This window comes from Chanodichthys erythropterus, chromosome 23 (assembly GCF_024489055.1).
Source record: "Chanodichthys erythropterus isolate Z2021 chromosome 23, ASM2448905v1, whole genome shotgun sequence".
Classification (NCBI taxonomy): domain Eukaryota; kingdom Metazoa; phylum Chordata; class Actinopteri; order Cypriniformes; family Xenocyprididae; genus Chanodichthys; species Chanodichthys erythropterus.
In genome coordinates this window covers 7744594-7760391 of record NC_090243.1, presented here as the reverse complement: position 1 = coordinate 7760391, position 15798 = coordinate 7744594, and the positions used below count along the sequence as shown (strand labels likewise).

The window sequence follows — 15798 nt, the reverse complement described above, 5'->3', positions numbered from 1 at the left end:
CACTCTACTACTATAACTACTACTTTCCCTGAGCCAATAGACACTCCTATAGGTAAAATATGTTTTTCAGGAAAAAAGATAGAAACAAGAAAGTTAGATGCCTGTTTCTTGAAGATATTATCTCAATATCTCCTGCAATCTTTACCTGGAATAATTTATTAAAACATTTAAATTGGAAAAAGATTTGGTCTTTACAAGAAAAAATATTTTCTCACCAATAAAGTAAAAGAAGTGTTTTTCAAAATAATAAATAAATTTTACCCTGTTAAATAAATATGTTGTCAAAAAACAAAAACAAAACAACAACAACAACAAAAAACAAAATATTATATGTTCAACTTCATTAATATACAACATGTTTATATATTTTATCCTTTATAAATTAACATATTTATAAATCAAGCTGCTAATATGTACACAATAATAAGTATAATTTGAATTTGATTCAATGTTTTTGTCATTTTTAAATATGTCTATATAGTTTTTATTAATTTTATTTCAGTTTTAGTTTAGTTTTACTAATTTTAGTACATTAAGTTAAATGGAAACGTTGCCTTGGCCACTATTTCATTTTATTTTTCAGTTAACGTTTGTTTCCAAGCAACAAAAATGTGTTTTTAATGGTTTTATTTATTTTTTTTAAATTTTAGTTTTAACTATGCATTATTTAACTCTTTTGCAGGACTTAAGCAGAGAATACAATAAACAATATGCAAAAGAAAACCTTACTCAAATCATTAAATTGCATTAAATAAATTATTCAGTCATGTGTATATAAAAATCAAATGAACAGCTCTGTGCTGTAGAAATGTTATGACGTCGTAAATGTGAGACGCAAGTCAAAGCGTTACGAAATATTTCTGCGACTTGAAGTTCTCACATGTCCTGCTTTCTGAAGCAGCTAAGAGCAAATTGGTAAGCTTGAGAGGCTGTTACGTTTTATCAATGGTCGCATGTGACTTTTTTTTTTTTAATTCAATGCTAACAAGTTATTGCGGCGTACTGTGCTCGCTGTGTAGTGAACTTGCTTGCTTTTATATTGGAAATTACATTCAAGTATGAAAACTACACAATAATATCTAATATATTTAATTCATATGTTCATATTTGCGTATTAGGCAATGTATCCTTCTGAAAAATGAGAGAATAAGGAGGTTGAACGTATAGTTTCTGCAGTTGATGAGCTGCCCTTCTCTCTCTCTAGATCTGAGAAACCTCCACATTAGGAAGCCACAGCTCCACAAGTAGGATGAAACTGGAACTGTCCCGAGTGGTACAGGGATGTCGCCTGGGGATTTTGACTGGACTGGGAAAATCAGGGCAGCACTCACTAGAGTTGCCCGGCTGTCTCCTGTACACTCGCTGTGCAACTGTTCCCCATCTGACCCAGGACACATTACACACTTTAAGCGACCTGCCATCAGTCACACAAGTGTCTGTGGATAGCCTGTAAGATTGTAGTTATACATTCAAGGTTAGGGATTCACTGAATATTTGGCAAATAGTTTGCTTTTCAGCCAAACATGTGGATCTGTAAAATGGCATATTTTGCTGACACAGATCTGGGTTTGGTTCACAACATTTGATGTTGTGACAACTTGAATCTTCACAGTGGATGGAAGACTATGAGAGTAATGATTTATTTTTCTTGCCATCTGTAAAGCAACCTGAAAACCGTTATATGATTTAAAAAAGAAATATTATTGTTGAATTATTGTATGGATGAATCTAGCTTTAAGCTCTGCAAACATTTTTTCACATATTGAAACGGTGTGATTTGTTCTCTGAAAATGTTCTGTAGTTTCAGTTTTTCAGCACTTTTTCTTTTTCAGTGCAGAGCATCAAGAGGTTCTGGAGGAATTCAAAGAGGGTGTCAGAAAGTTTGCAGGTTAGCAGTTCACTCTACTAACTTTGTTATTTGCTTTCTCTTGGTTTAAAAGATGGTAGGTTGTATGGAAATGGACAATTCTGTCTTTTTTTCTTGCAATTGCAAGTTTATATCTCACAATTTGGACTTTTTTTCTCAATTGCAGTTTTTATATGTCACAATTCGAACTTTATAACTCGCAATTGCGAGTTTATATCTTGCATTTCTGACTTTTTTTAGAATTGTGAGAGATAAACTCAAAATTGCGAGAAAAAAGTCAGAATTGTCAGATAAAAAGTCACAATTATCTTTTAATTTTTTATTCTGTGGCAGAAACAAGCTTCCATAGGTTAGTGTGTCTGTAATAATATTTCAGCTTGTGCTGACAGAAGTCATAATGTCTTTCTTTAAACATTTCGCATTTATTAGGTAAGTGGGCCAAGGGATCAAGTTTTGGTTGCTTAATCTTTGCTCTTTAGCCTCTGCTGGCCGTTTGGTTCTAAAAGCATCTTCTTCCCTTGATGGCAATTAAAACCTGCTTAATCACAACATTAAGCAACAATATATCACTAATATCTCATAAGTACTAGTGTTGTCAAAAATATCGATATTTCGATATGTATCTACTGAAATATCTGAAGCTTTTCTGCAGTATCAATAGATACACTCATACCAGCTTCACTTTCTCACTCTCTCTTTTCTCTCCGACTGCGAATTTTCAGTTTGCCACACACTCGCCTCCTGTCACTCACTTGTTTCATTTGCTCCAGTTGAATAGTGCTTGTACCACGCATAATTTTACTAAGTGGTGCACACATAAAACCACCTCTCAAACAGCTCGCGAGTACCAAGTTAAGTTGTTTTTCATGGTGTATTGCACTTAAACGGTCAAATACACACATATAAAAAAAAATGCCCGTCTTGGTAAGTATTCAGCTAAACACAGAAAGTAAATAGTTGAGAAAGACAGCGCATGTTGTGTAACTGTATTGAATCTGTGCATAAGCTCTTAAAGTGACAGCAGCCTAATAAACCTGCTGCTGTCTGTCATGCTAATCAAGACAAAAAGAAAATCACCCGCTGCTCTTGTAACTTGAATTGTAAGCATTTATCTGTTTAATTTTTACTTTTCTTTTGTACTTGTACTTTCTTTTTTTGTAAATTTAATTCAGTTTCAAATAAATTCTCCCTGTGCTGTGAAACTATTGTAGCAAAATTACCCAAATTATCAAAAAAATGATGGAATGATAATAATAATATTTCTATGGCAGTTTTCCCTGTGGTATTGAAAATGCTATCGAATATCGATATTTTTCAAGGTATCGTATTAAAGTTAGAAATTCCACTATCGTGACAATACTAATAAGTACAGATGGCTGTTTTTTGTTGTTGTTGTTGTTGTTGTTGTTGTTGTTTTTGGAATGGCTCGTATAAGTGTGAAATGGACTTATTATTCCTGTTGGCTATTTTTTATGCCACAACTGTGGATAGTTGTTGATGGATAGTTTGGGGCTCTTGTGGTGCCATCAGCCAGTCCCACTGTTGTCAAAATAATTTTTCCTAAAATGAATAGTCACATGGCATTTACAGTTTATGCAATTGACTTAATTGTAAACTTTTGTGGTCCCATGCCAAACATGTCAGATTTCAAATCATATAATTCAGGGTAGGTCCAGCAACTGCAATTGAGATTAATGGGAATCTACCCAAGAGGCTGCATCCTAGTATGTGTCCTTCCCAGTCCAGTCCTTCAGAGTCTTGTAGGCTAGAGTCCTCCTCAACATTAAACTGTAGAATGAGATGGTCTAGTAAGTGTGCACATGGCTACATCACACATGTTCCCGTTCCCATTTTCACGATGTGAAAGTACTATAAAAATTATAATTTATACAAAATACACAGGTCCAGAAATTACACTCTTCACCTTAAATTTCCCAAACACATTTAGTCATAATAAATATAATAAATATTAATATCATATAAAAAAAAAAAAAAATTAATAAAATAAAATTGATTTTGTTTTAAAATTCTTTTAGCTTTCAACCAAACAAAATTTCCCAGTGGGTGTTGTATTAATATTTAGTGTTGAAGGCATGTTTTCACATTCTCTTCCTCTCACTGACTACTAAGTGACTGTTTAGAAGTAATTATGTATTCATGCTTGGTTGCATGCAACAGATATATTTTTGAAAAATTAGTTTTCAGTTTTCATTTTTCAACCGTAACGAAAAGAAGCGTACTGTTTCAGTTACTGCCTTCAGCAATCCAAGAAGAAATGAGAAAGGTAATTGCATTCACAATATTAAGATGTGTGACCATGAAAACATTTCAAAGGGTGACTTGAAGTGCTCCATTTGGATAATTACAAAAAGAAAATTGTTGTACATGATAATATTGGTCACCAAAGTTCATTTCCATCATCATTTCCACACAGTACCACCGAGTTTAGATTCCTCCTCGCGTTCCTTTTGTACATGTGCACGTTCACCTAATCTACATTTGGGAATTAGTTTATACAAGCTATGCAAATGTACACTTTCGCCATCAACGACACTCATCAGTGCCCCAATTTGTCCTAATCTCTATGTAAATGCATTTTTATATCTTCAGAATAATGAGTTGAGCTCTTGGTTGTTTATTTCGCCGGTAAACAGTGTTGCCATAATGAACAAGTGTTCTGCCTGATTGCATTGGACAATTCTCATGCATTCCATCACTGCTGAGGATTTAGTAAATGGATGAATAACAAAAGTGTATTTTGCAGTTCGTCATATATTGTGTTGTTGGCACTATTTGTGTCTTTGAGATTGTAGTCACTGAAACTGCTGTTAAAACATTTTAGATGTATGACATCTGTTTTGATTAGAAGTAGTTTCTAACGTTCATGATTAACATGAAGCTGATGATCTTTACGCAGGTCTTCATGATACTGTGCTTTTCTGCTCTCTGCATGATTCTGCGAACACTAGCCCTACTGGTCACGTCACCAACAAGGTTAGTGAACTGTGTCGAATGATTGTTTTTAACCTCTTTTGTCACTGAGATGGAGTAAAATTAAATTAAATCATTACAAATAGTCTAAAAGGGCAATTCAGTAAAATCTCATTGGTTTTCAACTGCTCCGTTTTGGCTTAGAAAGAGAGATTTTGTGTCCTCTAACGCTATGCCATCCCTTTATTGTTAATTGTCAGGGATTTAATGGTTTGTGTGTAATTTAACAGACAGTGTCGGTGTGGGGCAGCGGTGGAAGGATAGAGCTGACAGCGGCTCGGTTCATGGCGATTCAGGCAGCTATCCAGCCGGACTGCTATCAGAGCATGGCGGACGGAGAGACCTGGCAGGCCAATACCTCTCGCAAGAGAGTCCGTAAAGCAGTGGACAGGACTCTGGCCCATCTGGATGAATGTCTGGTGTTGCACCAGAAAACACAGGTCAATGCACAAAAACACAGGCTGAGTTCTGAATACCTGTCAGTGACTGCAGGATACATTTTCAGTAAAGCTGGCAAATGCCACACTGGTCATATTCTAAACTATTCAGGGCTCAACTTTAGTGTTTCAGAGAGAACCACACAATAAAGTTAGACGAGAAACTTCTTACAAGGTTTTTAGTTTTTCTAAACAGAACTTTTTTTTCTAAATATACTTTACATTGCAAACTTGGCACACAATAGTGGGAAACTCCATTTTGGGGGTCAAGGTTCATCTCAATGGCCTTGCAATGCCATGAGAAAGTAAAGAATGTACAGTATATGTATAAGGGTTATTATAGTCAACTAAAATTATTAAAAACATTTCTGTTAATACATATTAGTTGAAAAATGTATACAAACATTAGAAATGTTGCCTTGGAAATAAACTGAAAAACTTTTAAGTTGAAGCACTAAAATTATTAACTGGAAATAAATAATAACTAACTAAAACTAGAAGTGAAATAAAATAAATTAAACCTAAATAGCAGTATTTAAAAAAAACATAAAATGACAAAAGCACACACATACAGTGGCATGAAAAAGTATGTGAACCCCTTGCAGAATCTGTGAAAATGAGAATTATTTTAATAAAATAAGAGGGATAATAAAAAATGCAATTATTTTTTGTTTAGTACTGTCCTGAGTAAGATATTTTACATAAAAGATGTTTGCATTTAGTTCACAAGACAAAACAATAGCTGAATTTATTAAAATAACCCCATTCATAAGTATGTGAACCATTGATTCTCAATACTGTGTGTGGTTACATGATGATCTACGACTGTTTTTATGTTTTGTGATGGTTGTTCATAAGTCTCTAACTGCTCAGGACAAACAAAACTGAGCTCTGTTCTTCAGAAAATTCTGTTCTTCATCCTGTTCAAAAGTTTTCACCCCTCGGCTCTTAATGCATCGTGTTTCCTTCTGGAGCATCAGTGAATGTTTGAACCTTTTTTAATAGTTGAGTTTGAGTCCCTCAATTGTCCTCAGTGTGAAAACACAGATCTCAAAATCATACAGTCACTGCTGGAAAGGGTTCAAATATGCAAAAATGCCTGAAAACTGACGAATCTGCAGGAGCTGGAGGATTTTTCTGAAGAACAGAGCTCAGTTTAACTGCTCAGGACAAACAAGAGACTCGTCAACAACCATCACAAAACATAAAAACAGTTGTAAATCATCAGGTAAACACACACAGTATTGAGAATCAATGGTTCATACTTATGAATGGGGTTATTTTAATAAATTTAGCTATTGTTTTGTCTTGTGAACTAAATGCAAACATCTTTTATGTAAAATATCTTACTCAGGACAGTACTAAACAAAAATAACATGCATTTTTTTTACTATCCCTCTTATTTTATTAAAATAATTCTACTTTTCACAGATTCTGCAAGGGGTTCACATACTTTTTCATGCCACTGTATATATACTGTATATATAAAAATGTTTTACCAAATAAGTACAGCACTTTCATAGTTTCATCCTTCTGACTAATGTGAACATAAGTATTGGGAAGGTTTAACTTAAAGTAAATGTAAAAATGTAAAAGCTAATATTTAGTTGTAAACCCCTTGCAAGCAATCACTGGAGCGAGTCTGTGACCCATAGACATCACCAGACTCTTGGTTTCACACTTTAAAAATGCTTTTCCATGCCTTTATTTCAGCAATTTTCAATGGTTGCTTTTACTGGGGAGCTTCTGCCTTCAGTCTCTTCTTCAGCTGGTGAAATGCTTGTTCAATAGGATTTAAATATTTAAATTATTTATATATATATATATATATATAATTATTATGTAGTGTGTGTGTAAAAGCTCATTAATAAAACTAAAATTAAAAAGTAATATATCACTATATATTTGCAAATTGGCTGTCACAGGAATTAAAACATGCAGAGATATTTGGTGTTGTGGAGGGTGGGGACATTATGGAGGAGAGGCTCCGGTCGGCACGAGAGACTGCCAAGCGTCCTGTGGGCGGATTTGTCCTGGATGGATTCCATTCTGCTGCCATGGACCAGGATGTGAGGGCTCAGCTGATTAGAGCGACAACTGCTGAACTTCCCCAAGAAAAACCCAGGTAAAAAAGGAGTCTATTTAAATTTCTTCCTCACAGGCTCAGACATTTCTTCAGTTGGAGACTGAATGGATAAATCATCCCCACCTGATTATGCACCTCGATTCTCAGCAGCCATAGCAACACTCTATCCCACCAGGAGCCCATAACAACTATCTCATCCTTTTTGGGTAGCTGGAAGTGCTGGGGTTTCAGGAAAAAACTTCATCTTATGTTCCTAGTGTTGTAATGATTGATTTCTCTGTTCTCTCTCTCTTGGAGAATGACTGGGAGGTTACAAAATCACACAGACAGCAATACAATGGCAGGAAGTAAAGCAGTGTGGATCTGGAAGCATCCTTTGGGTCTTCAGAGGGCAGCTTCCCTCTGGGCTTTACAGTCTTGTTAGAAACTGACATTTCCCTTGGGTGTATCTCAGGTCACAAATAACTGGAGCTGGAGAAGGTTGTGAGGCAGACAGGCTGGATGACAGGATACATAATTTAGATTTAGAGCAGGACAAGATGTTTCTGTGCTGCAGTATTTATGCTATTATTAGTGGACAATGATGTTTATATTTATATAAATTGCATTTTAAAACATATTAATGTGTAAAATGTTTATATAATAATTGTTTTTTCTAATATTATTTTACAATATTGATTTCCTTAAAAGTATTAAACAGCACAACATTTCATGAGTGTAAAACATATTTTAATAGAATGTCCATTTTTAAATAATATTAGACAACGGTTTTATACAGAGAACACATTAATGGACATTTTTAAAAAGGTTTCTCCTGGAGTCATTTTTAGAATTTCTGTCGAATATTCAATTGAAAAACTTGATGTAATTGTTGTCATTATTAATGTTGTTATTGGTATACATGCCTGATTTTGTATAGTGATTGTTTTTAAGACAAAATTGTTAAATTATTGTAAACAGTGTATTGAAGTGATACTGCTGGTTTCCATGAATATAGCCATTGCTGCTGATATGGCATTAAATCATAAATAAATAAATATTTATTTATTTTAGGGCTGTCAAACTATTAATCGCGATTAATCGTATACAAAATAAAAGTTTGAGTTTGCATAATATATGTGGGTGTACTGTGTGTAATTATTATGTATATATAAATACACACAAATTAATGTATATATATAAGAGAAATGTTATGTACAAAATATTTTTATTTATATATAATATAAATTAAATAAAAATATAAATAAATACATATACTTGTAAATATTTCTCAAATATATACATGAATGTGTTTGTATTTATATATACATAATAATTACACACAGTACAACCACATATATTAGGCAAACTCAAACTTTTATTTTGTGTGCGATTAATCGTGATTAATCGTTTGACAGCCCTAATTTATTTACTTATTATTAAAAAAAAAATAAACGGCACAACTGGTAGACCGGAAGACTGGAATAGCCTAATGGTTGATGAAAATTCAGCTTTGCCATCACAGGAATAAATTGCATTTTAAAATATTTTTCATTCTAATAATATTTCACAATATTACTGTATTTTTTATCAAATTAATGCAGCTTTTGTGAGCATAAGAGACTTCTTTCAAAAGCATAAATGTACTGACCCCTTTCGAACATTTTTGTGTGTGTGTGTGTGTGCAATTGTCTTTTTGTTTGTTTGTAGATGTCACAATGTGCTAGTGGTCCTCATTTGTTTGTTCGACTATCCAAACTCCCAAACTAACCTCAAAAACAATTCTTGTTTCACTGCATGAGTTTGTCTATGTAATTCTGAGATAGCCTTTTAGCCATCTCCATTGAACCTTCATGTTTTGTATTAATACTTAATGATTTACCCTGGGCTGAACTTGACTTTGATTTATCACTGGAGCTCACTGTAATCTGTCTTTCTGAGGTACATTGAAAAAGTATTCCCAAGCCAATAGAAAAAAAATGCATTGTGAGATCTAAAGCTTTAGAATTACCGGTAACTGCTGAAGTGTGTAATTTATTCAATGTTTAAATACCTTTTATCTCAGCTTAACATGCAGAGACAACTATGACCTTTAATTAAACTTTATATTTAACCTTTAATTAATAATAACTCTCATTAATGCAACATTTTTTTTGTATTTGACTGATATATTGTACTTTAAGGCTGGGGGGGGGCCTTTTCCATCTAAAAAGACATACAGTGCATTGACATTATTGCCGTCCATTTCAGGTTGGTGTTGGGTATTGGCCGTCCTGATGAGGTCATCAGCTGTGCTGAAGCAGGAGTGGACCTGTTTGAGAGCGTCTTCCCCTTCCAGGTGACGGAGCGGGGCTGTGCGCTCTCCTTCGACTACACCATTGATCCTGACCCTGAGACGGCAGGTACATCAGCTCCTACAGGTGTGCAGAAGCCCATAGTTATACCATTCAAAAGATATTACAGGTTTCTTACACTTTCTTAACCCTTTAAAGCCTACTATATCAAATCTGATACTCAAATTTCCAAGGCTTCTAAATTATAAACACTGAAACTTTAATTTTAGATTCATCTTGTAATATATAAATGAGCTGTTTAGCTCAATAATATGAATGAATAAGGTCGTATTTCAAGTGATTGCTGCCAGATTAGTGTCAGCAGGAATAGTGAGCTGTATGTGGGACTGTTTTTTCACAGTATGGCTTGGTGGAAGTGGAGCTGTGCTTCTGCTAGTTGTTTCAGATAATTAAGTCTGATTTAAGGGAATAAAGTCTTAGAGAGAGAGTGTGTTTGTTCAGGCCCCAGTCAAATTAAATAATTGGCTCCTTTCGAACAGAACCCAAGCCCTGGGAATCCGTCTTGCCATCTTCACTGTCAGCAGGAACATGTATGAATCAAACCTTAGTATGGTTTCCCACCATTTTGTGTTGCATTTTACTTTCAAAAGCATATTCTGTGAGAATAGCTACAAAGAATGTCTACAAAGTGTCTGGATCACACAAAGAGAGATAAAAAATTCACTATAGGGCATAAATAATTGATTTGGGCTGTTTGGTTTGCAGCAGTCTGTTCTAAGAAGAAGCTAATCGATGTGTTAGGATGGTAATAGAGTTCAGGACAGGCACTTGCACGGGGAAAACGGAAAAAAATACCCTCTCAGCCAATTAGAGAGCTCTGCAGGGGGACTGTCTATAGCCTCACCCTGATCTGCCACCTTCTGTCAGTACAGGTCACATGTTTTCATCCACACCAATCTTGTTCTCTTTTGCACCCTCTCATCTCTGTCTAAACTTCCACTTTGTGGTCTCTTTTTCCTTATTTTTCCTTCTTTCTCTCTCATGTGTCGCTTATTTTCTTTTTTTCTTTTTTTTTCTTCATCATGCTCCAAGTACATTTTTGCATATACTGTAAAAGAGTACAAAAATGTGCTTTATACTGAAGCAGAGAGGTCTATAATCTGGGTCTGTATTAAAAAGTGTTTATTTATTTTGAACTGGTTTTGAGGATGGCACACTTGGCATTGCTTCTTAGGCAAGAGCTTACAAACATTGCACATTTAGAATACAACAAATTCATTAACATTAGAATGATGTTGAGAACAAAATTCATATATGTACATACTGTATGTGTTAGCAGAAATAATTTAGCCGAAATGTTTTGTGAGAAGTGCTCTTGTGCATATAAATCCATATAATCCATTCAATTATTAGTGAATGAGACCTGGTGTTCTTCTAATTGAAACGCCACTGCCTTTAGGCTACCAGAATTTCACTCAATTTGAAAATTGCATTTCCTTGGCATGTGCACACCAGACATGAAAAATGCACTACTTTCATTATCTGGTCATGAAATGTATATGTAATAGGTTTTGTCTTGTGATGAATGTTTAATCATGTTAACATATTTGGCACAGTGCTGGAACTCAATGGAGAGATGCCTGCTGTCAAGAAGCTGAAAGCAAATGGAGATGAAAATATGACGCCTTTTGAAATGAACCTCAAAGATAAAAGGTGCGTGTGTGTGTTAGTTGGGAGACAAGGACATACCCTTTCACCCCGCATACAGCTGTGCATTTTTTCATTCCTCATATCAGATGAGGCTACTAATGCTTTCTTTCACATCTTTCATGATCTCAATCTCCTCAGATTGTATATGAGGATAAATAAATGTTATATGTCAGTAATTCATTCTCGCTTCTGAGTGCATTTCCATAATATTGCTCCTATCACTAGAGTCAGATCAGATTAGTGCTCAAAGTAGCGATGAAGGATATTAAACAAAAGGATTTTCCAACCCCCACACTCATGTCTGCCTTTATAAAACCTCCAATATACATCAGCGAGTGTACATGATACATGCAGGTCTTAAGACTTTTTATGGAATAAAAATTATTTAACTATAAATATTACTTTTACTTTACTATTTACTATTAGATGGTATTTACAAAAGGAACAATAGCCTTTTTTTTAGCAATATGCTATTTACACTAAGTGACAATAACAATATATTCTGTTTACACTATATAAAAGTAGCAGTTTCTTGCAATAAGTGCAAATAGTTTTTAGGTAGTTTGTTGGGGGAAATGCATTACAAATAACTTGAGTTACATAAACGGATTACATTTTCAAGTAACTAATTATTATTAAACACTCGTTAGGCACTTTATTTCCACTTTTCAAATATTTTCTTTATATTTATTGAAAATAAATGCCTTTCCAATCTGATATGTGATGGGAAAAGGGAGAAGAGCGAGTTCGGCAAAAGGCAGATTTGAATTCTTGGTCGAACGCATCAAAAGCTACTTCCACGGGCCATACTCCCTATGGCCTACGCCACTGCAGACGTTGAGTGGTGCACATCTTTTTTAATCTTGTGTGGCCCAACCAGACATTAGTGGGTGCAGTTAGTGTAAATAGCCTTTGCCAACAAGACAAGTATTGGTATATTGGTACATTTACACTTCCATTTACTTTGTGGAAAGCATGCATTGATTATTTAACTAGATTTTCAGTGCATTTTAGTTTGTTGCATTCAATATTTTAAAACTACTTTGCAACAGTTTCATCCAGATTATGGTTCCTTTTTTATCTTCCACTTATAATCACCAATTGTACATATTGGTTGATCACATTTGAAGCTATGTTTCCCTTTTAAAGAGATTTTTTTAATGTTGTGTTGCATTGCAGATTTTTCCTTAAATTTACTTTTAATACTGCATTAGAAACACATAAAAGTCCTTCAAAATCCCTAAATGTGCAGATACCCTGGTGTGAAAATTAGCCCCATAACACTCTGTTTGACTTTCAGGTATCAAGATGATTTCCGCCCACTTGTGGAAGGCTGTGGCTGCTACTGCTGTAAAAAGCACATGAGAGCATATGTTCATCATTTATTGGTGACCAACGAGCTGCTTGGTGGGGTTTTACTCATGCTGCACAACATGGCACATTACCTAGGCTTTTTCAAAGCGCTGCGGGAGGCAATAGCCAGCGACCGTCTGCAGGACTTTAAAAATAGAGTGCTTCGTTGCAGAGAAGGTGATTGAAATGATTGAAGGATATTGGGCAAAAAGAAAAGAAAAAAGAATGAACAAAAGCAAACTTACATCAGAGCATACTTAGGGCTTTGATGTGGTTTCATGAATTAAAAGATGATACTGATGCACATGCTCTTGCCATGCAAAATATCAGACAAAAAGTGTTAATGTGAGTGACATAGCAAACCTTTTAAATTCCCATGGCTCATTTCAGAGTTCACTCAGTTGGATTTAACATTTGCCATCAGCTGCATCAAATGAACAATTTCTCTCAGAAGGGGCATTAATAATGGAAAAAAATTACCTTTTTAAAAGAGCAGCTTTCGCTCAAATTCTCACTTTTTCAAACCCCGAAAAATTACCATCTGCTGTTTTCCTTAGCACATATTTTTTGACTGGTTATACATTTATTTTGAAAAATGCTGCATTTCTTTCTTTCTTACAATGATGGTATTGTATATTTATTATTGTGCATTATTACTATTGAATATAATTATTGTTTAGATTAACATTTTGGCCTTGTGTTAAGTTTTAAACTTCTGCAAATCTAGCTTACTGACTTGTTTTTCCCAATCTTTACATTCCTCTTCGTTAAGTATTTTTAACTTTACAATAAATGCACCGCAGAGTGCCTGTAAACCTTTTAGCTGTGACTATATTTACAACATAGCACAGCCTAAAGTGCTTTATTGCTTTGATAAAAGTTTAATGTTATGTCTGTGTATATTTTAGCACGGCTGAAATGCTGTATTGGCCATTCAGGTTCCAGAGTCGTAACCATCCATTTTAATTGTTGTTTTATGACCTAATTAAGGATGTGTGAGTGCATTTTGAGAGTGAGTACTGTAACATTTATTCATTTGGTAGACCTTTTTACTCGGTGTAACTTACAAATAAGGAATGCTGCAACAAGCAATTTTAAGGAGACAATAACATAAGTGGAGCAATACAAAGTTTCAAAGTTGGCCATGTACAATCTAGTACTGAGATGTAGGCGTAAAAGGGCAACAGTGCAGGATATTCCTTTAAATACTTAAGGGAGAGTGTGTTGGAGTGGGAGTGTGTTAAAGCACAAAAGTGAGAACCTGTTTAATCAAAGAGGGAATCAATGGGTTGCAATGTCCTTATTGAACTAAAGCTATTTTTCCCCAGATACCGATACAGTGGGGCCAAAAAGTCTGAGAGCATTTTTTTTTTTCCAATGCAAATTATAATATCAGAATTAAAGAGGACCTATTATGCTTTTTTTACATTTTCAACATTCTTTAATGTGTAATGTTGTTGTTTGAGCATGAAAATGGTCTGCAAAGTTACAAAGCATTAAAGGTGCCCTAGAATTAAACATTGAATTTACCTCGGCATAGTTGAATAACAAGAGTTCAGTACATGGAAATGACATACAGTGAGTCTCAAACACCATTGTTTCCTCCTCCTTATATAAATCTCATTTGTTTAAAAGACCTCCGAAGAACAGGCGAATCTCAACATAACACCGACTGTTACGTAACAGTCGGGATCATTAATATGTACGCCCACAATATTTGCATATGCCAGCTCATGATCAAGCCATTAGACAAGGGCAGCCAGTATTAACGTCTGGATCTGTGCAGAGCTGAATCATCAGACTAGGTAAGCAAGCAAGGACAATAAGTGAAAAATGGCAGATGGAGCGATAATAACTGACATGATCCATGATATCATGATATTTTTTAGTGATATTTGTAAATTGTCTTTCTAAATGTTTCATTAGCATGTTGCTAATGTACTGTTAAATGTGGTTAAAGTTACCATCGTTTCTTACTGTATTCACGGAGACAAGAGCTGTCGCTATTTTCATTTTTTAAACACTTGCAGTCTGTATAATTCATAAACACAATTTCTTTCTTTATAAATCTCTCCAACAGTGTGTAATGTTAGCTTTAGCCACGGAGCACTATCAAACTCATTCAGAAACAAATGTAAACATCCAAATAAACACTACTTACACGATTAGACATGCTGCATGACGAACACTTTGTAAAGATCCATTTTGAGGGTTATATTAGCTGTGTGAACTTTGTTTATACTGTTTAAGGCAGTCGCGAGCTCCATGGGCAGAGAGCACGAGAATTTAAAGGGGCCGCAGCCTGAATCGCCGCATATTTAATGATGCCCCAAAATAGGCAGTTAAAAAAATGAATTAAGAAAAAAATCTATGGGGTATTTTGAGCTGAATCTTCACAGACACATTCAGGGGACACCTTACGCTGCATTCACACGGGGCGTCAGCGTCAACGCTTGACGGAGGGCGTGTCTGAAGCTTGTGCTGACGCAACCGTTATAGTGATTATAGCCAATCACATTACTTTCCGGTGTTGCACGAACGCAGTTGGCTGCGACTGCTCTAGGGTATTTGCATAGGGCGATCTGATTGGATGACGCCTGCGTTGGCGTTTGAAAAGTTGAGAAATCTTCAACTTCTGCCGCTTGCAACACGAGTGAAGCGACGGAACACAATTCAGTTCGGCAACGCATGACGTCACCCATTCAAAGTAAACGAGAAGCGTTAACGCCAGCGCCCCGTGTGAATGCAGCCTTAGACTTATATTACATCTTTTAAAAAGACGTTCTACGGCACCTTTAAGTCCAAAATTAGTTATTCTCTATATCAATAAGCATTGCTTCAGACATCCTGAAATGTCTCGATTGGATTCTTCCGGGAACATACAGTACATGTCACAAAATTCCTTATTTAAATAATTCCTGCCCAAGGCAACACACTGTCCAACCGACCAGTTAGAGCACATTGGGCTTTTCGGAAGGAGAGGCTTCACAGAAACACAAATAAAAAATGGGTGCATTTTCCAAAAGCCACTCAAAAAAATAATTGTTGCATTTACTTAAAAAAGCAAGGTCAAGTGGTTCC

The 15798-nt window shown here is 35.2% G+C and overlaps 1 protein-coding gene across 2 annotated transcripts; it reads left to right on the top strand.

Annotated features, from left to right (window-relative positions):
- Positions 1-860: 860 nt before the first annotated feature.
- Positions 861-14814, top strand: qtrt2 (queuine tRNA-ribosyltransferase accessory subunit 2). Of its 2 annotated transcripts, none has more exons than XM_067377922.1 (9): positions 861-915; positions 1205-1449; positions 1833-1888; positions 4785-4861; positions 5089-5298; positions 7221-7420; positions 9611-9762; positions 11271-11367; positions 12665-14814. In XM_067377922.1, exons 2-9 carry the CDS (start codon positions 1250-1252, stop codon positions 12900-12902), a joined length of 1230 nt encoding a protein of 409 aa, XP_067234023.1. In that variant the 5' UTR covers positions 861-915; positions 1205-1249; the 3' UTR covers positions 12903-14814. The 2 variants fall into 2 exon arrangements, with proteins under 2 accessions (XP_067234023.1, XP_067234022.1); XM_067377921.1 differs by having other exon boundaries at positions 9611-9780.
- Positions 14815-15798: the final 984 nt, after the last annotated feature.